We start from the raw sequence: 18347 nt of genomic DNA on the forward strand, positions 1-18347 counted from the left end.
CACCCCCCCCCCAAAAAAAAAATTACACATATTTACAGGCCCCATGGAGCTCTTTAATACTAGGTTGTGAAACTATGAGTTCAAAAAGTTGAATAAAGATAACATAGCACCTAGCATAGCTCAGATGCTCTTGACAGGGGAATTTAGCTGCTCGGCGTATAATTAGCTCACATAAAGCGTAACTTTAATCTTTTTGAATATTTTTTAGTGTCATATTATTTATAATTGTGAATTAACCTTTCATCTAACAATCCCCACGACATTTCTGGAAAATGCATGACATTTTTCCGGCATTTATTTTCTAATCCATCCCTCGGAAAACATTCCCAACCCTCTTTCCTCCACCTAAGAAACGTTACATATATTTAAAGGCACCCTTGGAGCTTTTTAATGCTAGATCATGAAACTATGAACTCAAAAAGCTGAATAAAAGATAACATAACACCTAGCTTAACTCAGATGCTCCCACAAAAGCAATATTTACTTGACACGAGAATTTAGCTGCTCGGCGTATAATTAGCTCACATAAAGCGTAACTTTAATTTTTTTGAATATGTTTCTAGTATTATACTATTTATGATTATGAATTAACCATACATCAAAGAATCACTATGACGTTTCTGGTTGACTATCCGTTTTGGATCGCATAGAAGTAGTTTTCACCTAAGTTAACAAAAAAAGAAAGAAATAAAATTATATTTCAAACCATAAAAATATAGAAAATTTAAAATTGAAAATCCTCTGGTCTCTAATTTATCTAGTCATAGGTTGCAAAGCTTCTGTTTCTTCTGTAAGCTTAAAGGAGATTATTTCAGAGGTTCTTGCAGTTCTTTCAAGAGATCTCAAATCAAACCCTGATTCAATCTTTATATCCTCTCTTTCTGCTGTATTTGTCATTGAGGCATGGGCTGGATAATAAAAAAATTCAGTAACTCTTTTTAAAAATGGTATGGGTTCACCTTTGCTATTTATATAGGGTCCACGGAAATGCTCTTCCCTACTAAAAGGCGCAGCAGAAGGTAAAGTTGGTATTGGTGGAATGGTAGGACGAAATAAATATTTTTTCTTGCTTTTCAGGGGTGGAATCTCAATTGGGAAAGTCCCATCCTCATCTACGAGGAACTCGTTTACTTGATTGATATCGCGTGTGATTTTTCCTTCGAATAAACTTTCATCATTGACAATTCGTGGGCTGATAATATGTGTCCCATTCATGACAAGTTTCTTTTTTAATCTCATAGTGCAATCAAACTTTGTGGATACTCCGCTACATTTCAGTGGCAGGCTAGTGGCACAGATGATCAAAGGGAGTAAAAGTGCAACTGTTTTCAAAATCACCTAGAATGAAACAATTTATTGTGAGTCAAAAACTAAAATCAATCCCAATCACACCAATAGCTAAGCCTGCAACGGTGAATTCCAAAAAATGAGAACAGAACATGCAAAGATAATAACAAAAAGTTCTAGATAAATAAATGAATTAATAATTTTTAAATTACCTTAAGAATTTAAAACTAAGGGGTACATTCGGCGATTGAAAAAAAAATACCTTATTAAACACAAACGACCAAACATATACAAATCCTTATATTTTATGAGCAGGGGCAAAATAACAATAGCGCTTAATCTTTTTTTTGACAAATAAAACTAAATACATAAAATAAAATGTAAAAAATTAAATTTTGTTCAATGAACCCCATTCAATCTGTATCAAACGTATACTCACTCAGAAGCTCTGTACGTAGATCCGAATTAATTGAGGAGAACTATCTAGTCCATTTGTTCTAGGGCTAAGCTTATCAACAATATAGTATATAATTATCTATAAAGAATTATGGAGAATTTAAACACTTATAATTAAATATTAAAAATAAATAATTAAATATGATTAATGAAATTAAATGTCAAATGTAAGAACTTAAATATTATTATTATAATTTATTATTAAATATTATATTATTAAATAATATAATTATCTATGGATAGGTAAATACAAAGAAAAACTAGTTTGTTCAACTGAAAGTAAAGAGGGATACTTAGAATAAGAATAAACACAAGAGATCTTGTTTACAATGAGTAGCCTCCCCCAAACCCCTTCAACACCCTGCTTACTGAAATAAAGTTTAACTAGTGCTTTACTGAAAGCATTTTGAATGCAACGATTATAATCATGTGTTAGACTAATAGGGGTGTACATTGGTTATGTTTGGTTACTGATGACTAAAATTCAAATTGCTTCCTGTGTTTTCTTTTACTATTTGGGTGTTAACTGCCTGGTCCTACTCATATTTCTGGCACAGGAACTTACGATGCAGACTCACTGAATTTCTAGGACCACGCTACATTGGAAATCAGTTGGAAGTAAGAAGTAAGGTAGACCTTGAAACACGTTACGTAATTCACAGGAAAACGACTGAGTGCTTCACTCCTGCTGGGATGGGAAGATATTTACGTAAATATTCACCTCAGGCTACATCAGCAAAATCAGTAGATGCCTTGAGTCCTACTGGCAACCAAGGCCGTATCCAGGAGGTGGGGGGGGGGGGTTTACCCGGTTTGAACCCCGCCCCCCCCCCCCGAAATTTTTGACCGAGTCGAAAATAAGTCGAAAATTAGTAAAACCTAGGTAAAAATCAGTAAAATTAGTCGAAAACTGAGTTAAAAATTAGTAACCCCCCCCCCCCCAAAAAAAATTCTGGATCCGCCCTTGCTGGCAACACAGATAAATTTTGACTATTTGTAAAACTAATTGGGATGCATAAAGGTTATGTTCTGTCAGGTAAAAGAATATCTACTTACACTTATTTTGCCCAGTAATTTTGTATCTTACGAAGGGGGCACGCAGAAAACTGGTCAACTGGTCAGTGAGTTTAACTTACTTTCTCTGTTTCATTTTACTATTTGGGTTTTAAGTGCCTGTGCCTGCCCTTATTTTTTAGTACGTTTTTCTGGCTTAAAGTTGTGACTAAAACAGAGTACTTTAGAATCAATGCTCGAATGAAGTTAAACAGCTTTGTTTCGGCGAGGATCCAAACATGGGATCCAGACATGTTTGGAACAGACTTATCCAACCTGTTAGAATTGAAGGATTGGCTTGAATTTGCTCATTCATTATATGTTTTGGATTAGTCTTTATTATCAATATGCTATGTATAATAGACTTTTCTTGGAATGATGTATTTTCCATCGTTTTGATTGATTTTTTTCTGCAACTGTTTCTGCAGGGGATTGCTTAATTTTGGAATTTTATTTGTAGAAAGCAGGTTCATTTGAACTTGCTTCAATGAAAAGTTACAAATTTTAAAGTAGTTTTACAATTTGTATGGTGATAAACAATTTGGTACATATTCGTCCTACAGCACAGCTGCAATTCAGCCTTGACAAACAATCATTGTTATTATTTAGATAAAGTTACCATCAGAGGCTTTAATAATTACCCAAACGGAGTAACAATTAGGGCTCCTAGCCCAGGTATCATTACGGAAAAATTCGGAGCAATATCCCCCCTCTAGACCAGGGAACAAGAATTAGTTAAACATTTATGAAAAAATTAAGATTAAAAACGCTTCCATTAAAACCTGGTAAGACAAAACTTCATGTAGTACTTGCTCCCCTTAGAAAAGGTCTGGTGAAGCTGTTGGATCTCATTCGTGGTTACTTGAAGAACAGCCTAGGATATTTATATCCAAGATACAGCCTAAGATGATTATCCTCAAGATGGGGCGCAAGACATCTATACCCAAAATAGAAACTAAGATCCCTATACCCAAGATGCAGCCTAAGATTAACATATGCTATCTAGTTGATTTCAAAATAAAAAATTAATAGATAGCGCTAATTTATATTATCTTGGATATATAAATTATATTATCATCATTATGTTATTAACTTAATATATTATTTTGGAAACATTGTTTTAAATCAAAATTATTTTGGAAAATCCTGGAGGTTTTTAATTCATTAGTATTCAATTGCTGGAGGTATTCTATGGGAGGTAATAGGCTGGATATAAAAGATTGGAGCTGTTACGGCGTTGTGAAATGATTTAGGGTCTCTGCTCCGTCGTAATCTTCTTCCTCTGTCCTTATCCCCAAAAGGAAAACCCTGCTTGCATTGCCTCATAGTGTGGTCAGGGTAGACTTTTCACGAGTTACCATAACCAGAACCGTGACTGCAAACAGCACTGCAGGGTGACCGTGTGGAAGTACCCCTCGAGGAAATTACAGCCTAGTAAACAACAGAGCATTTGACCTGGATTTCATTTGTCAACATTGGCTTTTTTTGTGCTGAAAAACCTCTTCCTAGCTGAGCTATTCGTTGTAGGCTGCCTCCTCATTGTAGCATAATATTTTTAGTCATGAATATTTAATGAGTCGGAGGTAATAGGCTTGAGATTGGTTGCTTGACTAAGATTTTAACTGTTGCTGATGCAGCCTCACCAAGTGTGGAAAACCATTTTCTGACCAAGATGGGCCAAGGATTGCACATAGTCTCTAGTCACACCGGAGGTTCCAGGGACTTCTTCTTGCATGCATGAGTCCTCGTCCTGCGATGGTATTTGGGATTATCGGTTTTCCTGAGACAGTTGTAATTTTAATGAATTGAATAATGTGGATAATGCAATTTGGAATGTTACAACGTGAAAAAAAAACTATCGTATTGATATATATACTGACGAATTTACACGCTTTGAACTGAACCTTTTAAGAGTTTCAGAAACTAATATCCAAGGGGGTAGGAAACATGAAACTAGGTGACATAGAATCTATTTACTCTGAAAGGAAGGTGGGGTGCATAGGCAGGGAGTAGGGCTCGTAATGAATAATAAATCTGCTATAGCTTTATTAGGTTATGAAGGTATTAATAATGAAATAATAATTTTTCATTTATGACCAAAACTACTACAACTACTACTACTAACACCTCAAATCAGCACCAAGCCGCCTGAGGTCACAACAGCTAAGCATACTCCTCCTCCATCCCAACTATTTAAAGCATCCCTCTTCAAACCTTCTCAGGAAGTTCCCAATTCCCTTATATCTGTCTTTATGACATCCTCCCACCCCAACCATGGACGACCTGCTTTCCGTTTAGCCCTAGACGGTTGGCCGAGAAGGACAATCTTCGGCATTCCGTCATCCTTTATTGGTAGAACGTGCCCTAGCCATCTCAATTTTTCTCTCATTATAGCCATAGAAACCACACTTTTCGTACAGCCTACTGTTTGAAATACAGTTAGTCAGCCGGGTACCCAGAACAATCCGTACGCATTTTCTCTGGAAAACATCTAGCAAATCTTTATCCGCTTTACGGAGTGCCCATGCTTCAGAACCATATTTGACCACTGTCATCACTGTAGCTTCAAATATTGTAATCTTGTTTTGCAGGCTTATCTTCCTATTCTTCCAGACATTTTTAACTGTGAAAAAACACCCTGAGCCTTGGCTATTCTACTTTTAACATCTTCACTGCTCCCACTGTGTTTACTAATAATACTACCAATTTAAGTGAAGTTGTCCACCTGATCAATCTTTGCGTTACCCAACGTCACCTTTTCATATTCATTTATTCCTAGCCTTAGCGACTTAGTCTTCTTAACTTGAATTTTTAAACCTATTCTAGCACCCTGAACTGGCAAAAACTAATAGTTCATTCAGTTTGCTTACACTTTCATCTAGGATGCTCAAATCATCAGCATAATCTAAGTCTGAGAAATTTTTTCCCCATTTCATTCCATGTTCTCCCATTGCCTTTCCTGTGCTTCTTAAGACAAAGTCCATCAAAATGATTCGCATAAAGGAGGATAGAACACAATCCTGCTTAACTCCTGATTTAATAAGAAACCAGTTGCTAACCTCATTTCCTACCTTAACCTTAGAATTGTTATTCTCGTACATAGTACTAATCACTTTAATGTGTTTGTCTGGTATACCATACAAGGATAAGACCCTCGCTAAAGCTCTTCTATCAACAGAATCGAATGCTTGCTCATAATCTATAAAACTGAGGACCCAAAAACTGAGGACTTTTTGGGTGTTTGATCACTCAGGCACTTCTCAATTAATAACCTAAGAGTCAAAATTTGGTCGACACATCCTCTACCCTTTTTAAGACCGCACTGTTCTTCTCTTATGACACTGTCTACAACATCTCTCAGTCTAAAAAGTATGATATTACTAAGTAATTTGCTACCTACCGAGACCAAGCTAATGCCTACATGATTAACATACTCACTCTATTCAACTTTGTTATACAGTGGCTTAATTAAGGTTTTCCTAAAATCACTAGGTACTTCCCTTTTTTTGAAAATCATATTCATAAGCTACCACTGAGTACACTGAGTACACTAAGTACACTACCACAGTACCACTGAGCTTTTATGGCCGAAAAGTGCAGATTATCAGTTATAGTAATACATTCCCCTTTAGAGCAGACCAGGGGCGGATCCTGTTTTTTTTTTAGATGGGGGGCGCAAAATCGGTTGATCTGATAAACTTGCGTTTGGAGCAAGTTTAATTAACGCAAATTTGCGTTAATTAAGTAAATTACACTACTTTAGACGACGTTAGGGGGGGGGGGCACGCGCACCCTCGCCCTCCCCCTGGATCCGCCACTGGAGCCGACAGATGAAGGTAGTAGTGACACAGATGAAATTTATTTACAGCTACAAAAACAAATACACAGGATCCCAGGCAGAGATGTGGTATTTTTATTAGAGGATTTTAATGCCCAGATTGGTGTAAATAGGGATATATGGTATCCAAGCCTAGGGAAATTTCAATAGTAACGGTTATAGACTGCTGCACTTGCGTAGGTATATCAATCTAGTTATAACCAATACAATATTGGACATAAAGTGACCCATAAGTTAACATGATATTCACATGATGATCGGACAGCTAACTTTATTGATTATCGTATTTTAAGCTTATGATTGGCAGGAAAAAAACTTCAGCTGTCCCCCCAGAAAAAACTGAGATCCTTTTATTCATCAGTGGATCTGGATAGACTGAAAGAAGATTTGAGTACAGATTCGTGAGATTTTGTATTGCCAGAAAATATTAATTTGGGCAATGTTTACGTTATATACGGCCAGTTTTATGATATTGTTAAGGAGAAACTTACGTCTTATTGTCTAAGGAATCTTTTAAGGAATCCTCGGTCAAAAAGATCAACGCCCATCTGGAATCCCCAAGTCAACCGAAAGGACGCAGAACCTTTGGAAAGAGTATAAGAACATACCGATTGGTGCAAAGTTAGAAGCATTTAAGTTGTACCGTAATATAGCGTTTGACAGCCTTATGCACAAGATTCTCATCGTTAAGCTTTCTCATCACGGAGTTTGCATGGAAGCATTGACTTGGTTCTCTTCATATCTCACTTGCCAATTCATTGCTACTGAAGCTACAGACGAGAATGTTTCAATTGAATACGGAGTACCCCAAGATTCAATTCTTGGGCCAACCCTCTTCCTCATCTATGTCAACGATCTCTACCGACTTTTTAGCACCATAATTACCAATGTCTGCTGTGGATTGTATCATAAAATTTACTCCCAGGCTGCGTTGGCGTCCATATCTGATAGTCAAGAAGAAGCGATGGCATTTGCAGATGACTCTACTCTAGGTGCCGCGGTTTCGGATGAATCATTAATTACGCTAAAGCTTCAAAAAATGACTCAGAAGATACTTAATTGGTTTGACGTAGAACTACTAGCTTTAAATGTAGAAAGTCGTACCTTCTTATTTTTTCTCATATTGGCATGAGCTCCTCCGCAATAACTCAACTTCGTATACTAAGAAGCTCCATAAATAACCCCTGGATCGATATCGAAATTCCTGGAGGTTATATTGAATGAAAATATATCGTTTAAGTGGCATATTCGGTAATAAGAGTAAAAATTTCGCTTGGACTTGGAATCATTCGAAAATTAAAGCGAGTGTTTCTTTTTCCTGTCCTCCATCTTTTATATTTCTCTCTTATTTATCCTTATGTGTGTTATTGCTCGTCTGTGTAAATGTCTATATTTCCTTCTTCGTTTGCATCTGTTTACCTGCTTCAAGAGAAAGCAGCCAGAGTTCTCTACACTCAACTACACACACACTCCTGTTCATCTCATGAAGATGAAGGATATTTATATTATATCCCTGTCTTTGCTGGTAAATTAATATTTCCACAGAGAGCTCCCATGTTGTTTTTCTGGACTACCTAAACTAGTAAAGAAAGTAAATCCGTACACAATTCGTGCTAGGGGAATGTAATGATTTTGGCCGCTCCCTCAGTTCCTTCAGACTTCGGCCTGGCCGTGACTGTGGGGCAAGCTTGGAACTTGATTGGAGATGTGAAGCGGAGGCAATGGATAAAATCACTGAAAATCTGGAAGATTTTCATTGAAACGGACGGCTAAGTATTTCAGCCAGACGGCTAAGTATTAATATACTGTACTGGTATGTTAAAAATGGGGAGGGAAAAGTTAATCTAGACTTTAATTAAAGTATCAGTTAAAGATAGAAACGGGATGGCTCTTGCGCCGTTCGGCAATGTAGGCCATTATCTTAGTTTAGTTTTTATTTTGTGCCCTGTCATTCCAGCTTTTGCTAGATGAAAACCATATAGACCTTTTCAGTAATTTTTCAGCCACATTTTTTACTACCTATTAGGATTTTTTCTCACGGTTTGTTGTGAAATTTACTTCAGAAGATTTTAATTGTAATTGGATTCATATAGATGGCTCTTGCGCCGTTCGACCAATACAGGCCATTATCTTAGTTTAAATTTATCCTGCTAAAGCCTGCCCGGCGCAGTGGATAGTGTGTTGGAATTCTGCTAAGGTCACAGGTGCATGTATTGCCGAAGGCAATTTTTTTTGTGAGAAGAAAACCATATAGACTTTTTCAGTGATTTTTGTGCTAGTTTTAGCTGCCATGATCAGGCAGATTGATGCCTCCACTGAGTTTATACGGCAAAAATCACTTAGCAAATTAAATTCAACCGTGTTGGCGCCCTCTTTACTAGCGGTTTTATGTTCGCTGGACTTACTGCAATTTGAAGCAGTTGATTCCCGCACTACGCGTAAAAGGAGACATAAAAAACAGCGTGGATGTAGAGCAGGCGTTAAAGCAGGAAGGCGAAGATCCCTTGATTGTCTACCAATATTTGCTATTATGACTGAGAGACACTCGCGCACAAACAACCGGTGCTCTTCGACCTCCCAGAACATTGTCTCGATTCGACTCACGGAGCTCCCACCATTATTCTGTCCGGCAGCTGCTAGTTCACCTATCAACTATACCTATTGCCCACCACCAGTACTAAGACCTGAACCACCTTGTCTGAAGAGAATAATGCCCAATGTGTTACTCTGTAACACCCGATCCCTTTCTAAAAAAATGGATGAACTTGAAACTATCCTGTGGAAAAATAACATAGCTATTGCTGCAATTACCAAATGCTGGAATGTGACAATCCACAAGATTCAGACCATGAGTCTCTATGGATTCACACAAAGCCTATGTCACTACCTCGCCATTTCTCTTGCATTATTTTAGTGGCAGTCTACAAGCCTGAGAGTGCCAGAAATCGTGAAGAACTGATTTTGCACCTCCAGAAAGGAGTAGACTATTTTCGCACCAAATTCAGTTGTCCGGCCATTGTTGTGTGTGGCGATTTTAACCAAACTAACAAGCAGTACTTGACTCACAGCCTCGGACTCAAACATGTTGTAAAATCTCCTACCCATATAGCCAGTGGAACATTGGACCTGACTCTAACTAATTCCGACGAGTTTCACACCGACCCGGTCTGTTTGAGTGCACTAGGAAAATCTGACCACTTTACTGTTCTTTGGTAAGCAAAAGCTCCGACAAAAAGACAGACACGAACACAGTTTGTCGTGTTTCCCACCACTGAGTCAAATATTTATTCTTTCGGACGCTGGATCAGCCAACATGATTTCTCAGAAATCATAAATGAACAGAATCTTGACAAGAAGACTCAGCTTTTCAACTCTGTCTTGTACGAAAAATACAAGGAGCACTTTCCAACAACAACAGTCCATAGATCTGATGCCCGATTGCGCAACAAAGTTGTTGCTCTTTGTCGCACAGCCAGAAGAACTTACGCATCTAAGCATGTTGATCCTACCCTATTCAGTAACAGTAAAAAATGGCATGACTCAGTGAAAAGGTTAACTGGTAAAACCCGTGATCCTCACTTAAAAATCCTGAAAGAGGACGACACTTACGTAACAGCTACTGAGGTTAATGGTTTTTTTGCTGGTATTTGAACCACTTACCCTAGTTTTTCACAAGAAGAACTAGCTGTAGTCCTTGAAATTAGTGCACCTTGCGAACAATGGCCGTCAGTTGAGCCCCATCAAGTGTGCACAGTACTACTGAACCTCAAACCTTGTAGCTCCTCATACCCTGGAGAAATCCCAGTGCGTCTCTTTCGTGAATTTGCGCCCTTCCTTGCTACCCCTCTCTCTAGTATAATCAACCTTTGCATAACACTCAGTACATTTCCCAATCCCTAGAAAAAAATCCTAAATCAAAGTGATCCCTAAGAAATTCCCACCAAAATCATGCGATGACTTGAGGCCCATCTCGCAGACTCTGCATTGCCAAGGTAACAGAGACCTTCGTTGTAAGACTGCTGATGAATGATAAAGAATCAAATATAGACCTTTTCCAGTACGGATGCCTCAGTGGCTCCAACACGTCAGTGTACTTAGTGCGTCTGTATGACGACATTCTATCGTGGCTCGAGAAAGGGAAAAGCTTCGTAGACTTTGCCCTCGCTGATTACAGGAAAGCCTTCGATCTCATCAACACATTATCGCTCTCAATAACCTAGGTGAAATGGGCGCCAAAAGTGACTTGCTGGGCCTAGTCGCTGATTTTCTTTCCCAGCGGGAGCAGCGCGTTTTCGCTCTTAGCAAAGACGATTCAAATTCTGCATTTCTCCCAATCACTTGCGGTGCCCCTCAGGGCACTAAACTAGCCGGAATTATTTTCCTTGCTGTGATTAAATGCACCCCTTTTGCTTTCAAGGACGGATACAAATTCGTTCATGATCTGTCATTCTTAATCAAATACCTATTAGAAGGCCAATCATCGTTCCCCCTTTTTGATCCTTGTCTACCCACGTTTTTCCAGCATGAATGCGAGCGAGCTAGTTTTACCCTCAATGAGCAGAAGTGCAAGGTGTTGCGTTTCAACCGTCTTAAATTGGACTTTCAAGAGCCCCCTTCCTTGTTTAAAACAGTTGGCAGAGAGAAAATTCGGGGGGTAATTTTCTCCGTTGACTGCAAGTTCAACAACCACGTAAGTGACCTTGTGCGAAAAGGGTATGCAGCGCTGCAGTCACTGATTACCATGATGCGGTTCTGGTTTAGTGTGAAATGAATGAGGCTTGCCTTCAAGACTAATATCCTACCCATCATTGAATATGCGTGCCCAGTGTGGGGCCCTAGTGTACAGTTGAGTGCTGGGATGTGTCAAAATATCGAAGCTATTCAAATTCGGGCTTGTAAGATTATGCTGGGTCAGGCCTTCACTACCTATGACAATGCGCTTAAGGTTCTTGGTCTGGAGTCACTTTTTAACCACCGTCAGAGACTTATTTGCCAGCTCGGCCATTTCCTGCTCCATAGCAGCAAACACAGGACGATCCTGCCCCCACTAGCCCCCGTTACGTCCTGTACCCGAAGACAATACAAGCTCAACCCTGTGACATGCCGTACGACTCGCCACCGGCATTCCTTTGTCCCCTTTTTTACAGACATGGTCAGCAGATCCTAAGAAAAGTAATATGGTTTTATTCATTTTTTGTTGTCGTATTTGTTATTTAACTTTGTCGTATTTTTAAAAACCCTCGGTATTGGTGCTTTTAGTGCTAAAAAGAGTAAGTTTAATAAAATATGTCTATGTCTATGACCACAATTAGTGATAAGGAAAGAGTTAAAGAGGGATGGGCAGAACATTTGGAAAGGTGCTCAACAGGGGTAAAGTTACAAGAAAATATATAGAAAAGATTGAAAAAGTTTGTGACAGTTTGGAAGTGGAAGATATATTTTGTGAGGGACAGTACTAAAACTATTAAAAGTAAAAAGGCTCCTGTTGCTGATAGTGTAGTAAATCGGTTTTTTCAAATACGGTGGTTGTGAAGTTAAAGATAAATTACTGAAGATTACGAATAGGTTTTTTGAATAGGTAAAGTACTTAGCAATTTTAGGAAAACTTTGAGGTAACGCCTATATATAGAAGGTGATAAGAGTGATTGTGACAGTTATAGAGGTATTAGCTTGGTTTATGTCAAAAGCAAATTACTTAGTATAATGATACTTTTTAGACTTAGAGATGCTATAGATATAGTTTTAAGAGAGGAATAGTGTGGTTTTAGGAAGGGGAGAGGATGCGTCGACTAAGTTCTTCGTTCTTGGTTTAAGTTCTATCCTTGCCTAGTGCTATGTGCGAAAACAATATTGATGCGGTTAAGGTAGGAAATGAGGTTAATAGTTGGTTTCATAATGAATCAGGAGATAAGAAGGGTTGCCTCCTGTCCATATTTATATGGATCATTTTGTCCTAAGGTGCAAAACATGTCCTAAGGTGCTATGAGACAACAAAGAACCAAATGGGAAAGTTAAACTCTCATAGACCTAAATGATGCGGAAGGTTTGAGCATCCTAGATGAAAATGTTAGCAAACTGAATGACTTTTTGGATGTTGTCAGAATTCAGGGTGCATGAATAGGTTTGAAAGTTAATGTTAAGAAGACTAACTCGCTAAGCTATCATCTGGATAGATTCACTTATCTAGATAGTATTATTAGTAAAGACAGTGGGTGCAGTAAGATGTTAAAAGTAGAATAACCAAGGCCCAGGGTGTTTTATCACCGTTGAAGAAGTTTTGGAAGAATAGGAAGATAAGTCTGCGAACCGAGATTAGAATATTGGAAGCTACAGTGATGACAGTGGTCAAGTATGGTATTGAAGCTTGGGCACTCCGGAAGGCGGAGGAGGATATTTTCTAGAGAAATTGTCTAAGGATTGAATGGGTACCCCTCTGACTAACCGTATTTCAAACAGTAAGCTGTACGAAGAATCTGGTTCATTCCCGCTTTCTAGGGTTGTAATTAGAGAACGGTAAGTTGGCTAGCACCTGTTCTGTGGATGAAGGATGTCAGATTGCTAAGGATCGTTTCTTGTCAGCCATCTTGTCAGCCGGTAAGTTGGCTAGCACCTGTTCTGTGGATGAAGGATGTCAGATTGCTAAGGATCGTTTCTTGTCAGCCATTCATATAGGGCCAAACAAAAATCAGGTTATCAGTAGTAAGGCATCTATATATTAAAAATTTACATTGAATTACACGTGGATATGTGTGTAAATTTTCAAGTAATTGGGTTACCAGGGGCATTGACCTATTACAATGAACTCTACATGGGTTGGCAGACAGGTTTTTTATTGTGACACTCATTTTTTGGAGGTCAAACTCGTGGATACATGTTTATTTTTTATTTTTTTTAAAACTGGTATTTGTTCAATGAAGCCCGTAACACTTTGCAGAAACCCGTGAATGTAGGACTGAAGATCCGTACGTAGTATATCTGAATCCAATTACTAATCAAGTTAGTGTGACCGCCATTTTTTGATCTGGTTAGGTGGGTATAATCTGGTTTGGTTCGTTATTGCGAGAGAGTTACTCAATTTACATCTTAGTGTTAACTGGGCGATAAATTAGTCTAATTGCGTAGGTACTAAAGGAACATTTGAAGGTGGAGAAAAAGGGGTAATTAGTGATTGGATAAATTTAACAAGAAATGACCGAAAAGTGTTTTGGAGGAGATAACTTAGTCTAATTGCGTAGGTACTAAAGGAACATTGAATATTTTTTCTGATTTTGTGTTTTCGCAAGAAAATAACTGATCTTTTAGCAAACTTAGCCATAGCTAGTTGAAACTCTGCATAAATATCTTCATTTTTAATCTAATTGCATAGGTACTAAAGGAACATTGAACATTCTTTCTGATTTTGTGTGACCACCCGGCGCCCCAAAGACTCCTGAGCCTCCATTATAATACTTTTTAAGGCCTTATTATATCTTTTCAGAACAAATTACTATTTTAGGGAATTATTTCGGTGAAACAGTTAGAGACATTTCAAAAGATGATTTTTAGAAGAGGATTTGAGGGTGAAACTCTTTGGTCGTTATAATACACAAGTTCCATTTGAACAGTGTTGTGAGGTCCCTTACCACAACACCAAAGGGTTCCGATACCCCCCCCCCAACCCGAATGAACCCCCCCATCCGCAAAGGTTCTCTTGGCTCCCAAACGGCCCCCCGGCGCCCCAATGGCTCCGGAGTCCCCCATTATAAAAATTTTTAATGCTTTATTATATCTTTTAAGAACAAATTATTATTTTAGGGAATTATTTCCGTGAAACAGTTAGAGACATTTTAAAAGATGATTTAAAAGATGATTTTAGAAGAGGACTTGAGGGTGAAACTCGGTGGTCGTTATAATACACAAGTTCCATTTGAACAGTGTTGTGAGGTCCCTTACCACAACCCCAAAGGACTCCGACCCCCCCACCCCAACCCCGAAGGAAACCCCCCGGTCCTCAAAGGTTCTCTGGGCTCCCAAAGGGCCCCTGGTGCCCCAATGGCTTCTGAGTCCCCCATTATAATACTTTTTAAGGCTTTATTATATCTTTTCAGAACAAATTATTATTTTAGGGAATTATTTCGGTGAAACAGTTAGAGACATTTTAAAAGATGATTTAATACATGATTTTAGAAGAGGATTTGAGGGTGAAACTCTGTGGTCGTTATAATACACAAGTTCCATTTGAACAGTGTTGTGAGGTCCCCTACCACAATCCCAAAGGGCTTCGATCCCCCTACCCCAAACCCCAACAAAGTCCCCGGGACACAAAGGTTCTCTGGGCTCCCCAAGGGCACCCAGCGCCCCAAAGGCTCCTGAGCCCCCATTATAATACTTTTTAAGGTTTTATTATATCTTTTCAGAACGAATTATTATTTTAGGGAATTATTTCGGTGAAACAGTTAGAGACATTTTAAAAGATGATTTTAGAAGAGGACTTGAGGGTGAAACACTGTGGTCGTTATAATACACAAGTTCCATTTGAACAGTGTTGTGAGGTCCCTTACCACAACTCCAAAGGGCTCCGATCCCCCCACCCCAACACCGAAGGAAGCCCCCGGTCCTCAAAGGTTCTCTGGGCTCCCAAAGGGGCCCCCGGCGCCGCAATGCCTCCTGAGTCCCCCATTATAATACTTTTTAAGGCTTTATTATATCTCTTCAGAACAAATTATTATTTTAGGGAATTATTTCGGTGAAACAGTTAGAGACATTTTAAAAGATGATTTAATAGATGATTTTAGAAGAGGATTTGAGGGTGAAACTCTGTGGTCTTTATAATGCACAAGTTCCATTTGAACAGTGTTGTGAGGCCCCCTACCACAACCCCCAAGGGCTCCGATGCCCCCACCCCACCCCCCAAGGAAGCCCCCCGGTCCGCAAAGGTTCTCTGGGCTCCCAAAGGGCCCCCCGCGCCCCAATGGCTCCTGAGCCCCCATTATAATACTTTTTAAGGCTTAATTATATCTTTTCAGAACAAATTATTATTTTAGGGAATTATTTCGATGAAACAGTTAGAGACATTTTAAAAGATGATTTAAAAGATGATTTTAGAAGAGGATTTGAGGGTGAAACTCGGTGCTCGTTATAATACAAAAGTTCCATTTGAACAGTGTTGTGAGGTCCCCTACCACAACCCCAAAGGGCTCCGACCCCCCCCCCCCCCCCACACCAACCCCGAAGGAAGCCACCGGTCCTCAAAGGTCCCCCAAGCTCCCAAATCAACTGAAAGTAAGGAGCAACATCAAAACTTAAAAATGGATAGAAAATAGATTTTTACGTGAAAACAACTTCAACAGTGCCCAGCTCACCGCAATCAGACATTAAATTATAAAAAAATTTCTTCAACTGAAAGTAAGGAACACCATCAAAAGTTAAAAACGGATAGAAAATAGATTTTTACGTGAAAAAAACTTCAACAGTGCCCAACCCCCAACGCGATCAGAAATTAAATTAAAAAAAAAAAGTTTCTTCAACTGAAAGTAAGGAGCAACATCAAAACTTAAAAACGGACAGAAAGTAGAGGCTGTGTGTTTTTTTTTTTCTGAACTTTCTGAGGGAGGAGAGGGTAACTATTTAGTTTAAGAAATTAGTTTACGTGTAGAAAAATGCTTCACTACAGATAAGGTTATTGTGGTTTTTTTTTCTGAACTGTCTAAGAGGGGAGGATGGGATAACTATTTAGTTTAAGAAATTGGTTTACGAGTAGTAAAATGATTCACGTTTTTTTGCGTGAAAACAACTTCAACCCCGCCCATCTCTCCGCGATCAGTAATTAAATTATAAAAAAAAAGTTTCTTCAAGTGAAAGTAAGGAGCAACATCAAAAGTTAAAAACGGACAGAAAATAGATTTTTACATGAAAACAACTTCAACCGTGCCCAACCCCCAGCGATCAGAAATTAAACTATAAAAAAGTTTCTTCACCTCTTGAATACACAATACCGAAATTTCATTCAACTTTCATGTAAGAAAATTATGGAAAATACAATTCTCTTATTCAAATGTGAAACTTAAGTCCAGTTTTCTATACTCATAATGATGAGGACTGATGATTCTAATTCAATATATTTTTTTCATAAAAACATACTTTTTTTTTTAAACTTCGAAATTATTCAACTTTATTTTTTTATTTTATTATTTTTTTTTTGTATGTATCTTAAAATGACAAAATATGCTTACGGTTCTAACAATTGTACTCTATGATTTCTCAGAGACACGATGCGGTTTTTCCACTGGTACTCTATGGGCGGTTATCGACACTACCTAGTTTATTGCATGAATTAAATCATTATTTTGTATGCAGTGGAACTATAAAAAAAAAATTAATATATTAAAAAAAAAAAAAAAAGTGAAGATGGAACATTTTAATAAAGTGTGTTCACATGACAATGTTATTGTAGCATTAAATGCCAGCAGGGATAAGTATTTAAACTATGAAACAAGTACAAGTGGTAGCACTATTGGAAATGTATGCATGCATTGTCATGACAGTAAGGAATTAAATTTCTTTGGAATACCGAAAAGATTCCATTGTAAAAATGGTGGATATGCGAGATTGAAATCTCCGGAGATGATTGCACTCAAAGAGAATGCCAACATAAAGATAATCGTTGATGATAGAGGACAACTCCTTGCTACTGTTGCAGGTAACACATTACCAACTGATACATCCAATCGTCATCTTTTAGGTATTAGCATTCAACGGAAGGTCAATAAAAGAAAGGCCTACTCTTCTACGAATATCGTAAACCATATCTTGGCTAAGTGCCAAAACTGTTACCTTTGTAAAAATAATGTAATAATAGACGGTGAAATTGCCAGAAAAATGAAATGGGCATTGTCAGAAAATATCACTATGGAATATTAAGATGAATTGATGAAAAACAAAGTGCCAGCAAACGTTACTACCATTAATCAAACAGTCGATGAATCAAATAATAGCAAAGATGAAACGTATATTGAACCTGTCGGTGACAAACCAGTAAATATTGTGTATGAATCAAAATGGAATAATGATTATTCTACCGATTACGAGTCAAGAGAAGACAATAGCTACAATATCAAGAGAGAACATGGTGAACTATTTTATGGAACAGATTCAAAATGTCCAAAGTTGATCATTGATATTAATAATGTATCATAATATATTTTTGTATGAATATTCTACATGGCGTTATTTCATTAAAAGTATATTATGCATTACATTGTTACGTTTTCATTATTTTTAGAGTAAGCTAGCATATCAAACGTTTAGAATGTCTATTAAAACATTGGAGATGTATGAAAAGGAATTCGCATACATATATTGTCAGACACATGGGATAACATTGTTCTATAAACGGTTCATAATAAAAAAAAATAGTTCGGGACAAGAAAAAAAAAAAAAACCCTAAAATAATGTCGTGAAATCATTTTCAACACTCAGAGCAGGGGGGGGGGGTGTTGGGATTGAATCATAGAGAAACAACGAATTTAATTTTTTTTTAAATGTGACTCAAAGACGTTTCGTTCTTTTCACTGGCATGAAATTGCATACAAAAGAGCCAATCAGATGTTACAATCCTTTTGTTTGCTCAAAATTCAACAAAGCAACGAGGGTTAGGCTACTTTATTTTGCATGTTATTTCTAAAGCCGATTAAGATGAAGAAATGTCTTCAACGTCAAGGCTATAAGAAAAAAA

General features: G+C 37.9%; 1 protein-coding gene across 1 annotated transcript in view; it reads right to left on the reverse strand.

The window, feature by feature from the left end:
• Positions 1-737: 737 nt before the first annotated feature.
• Positions 738-18347, reverse strand: part of LOC148940462 (uncharacterized) — a 37372-nt gene continuing 19762 nt past the window's right edge. The window contains exon 2 of the mRNA XM_089105376.1: positions 738-1338. Within this exon, the coding sequence (XP_088961502.1) occupies positions 754-1338 (585 nt within the window). The 3' untranslated portion in view covers positions 738-753. The remainder of the gene's footprint in view (positions 1339-18347) is intronic.

This window comes from Artemia sp. Qi Xiang Cuo, chromosome 19, assembly GCF_049724085.1.
Source record: "Artemia sp. Qi Xiang Cuo chromosome 19, ASM4972408v1, whole genome shotgun sequence".
Lineage (NCBI taxonomy): Eukaryota > Metazoa > Arthropoda > Branchiopoda > Anostraca > Artemiidae > Artemia > Artemia sp. Qi Xiang Cuo.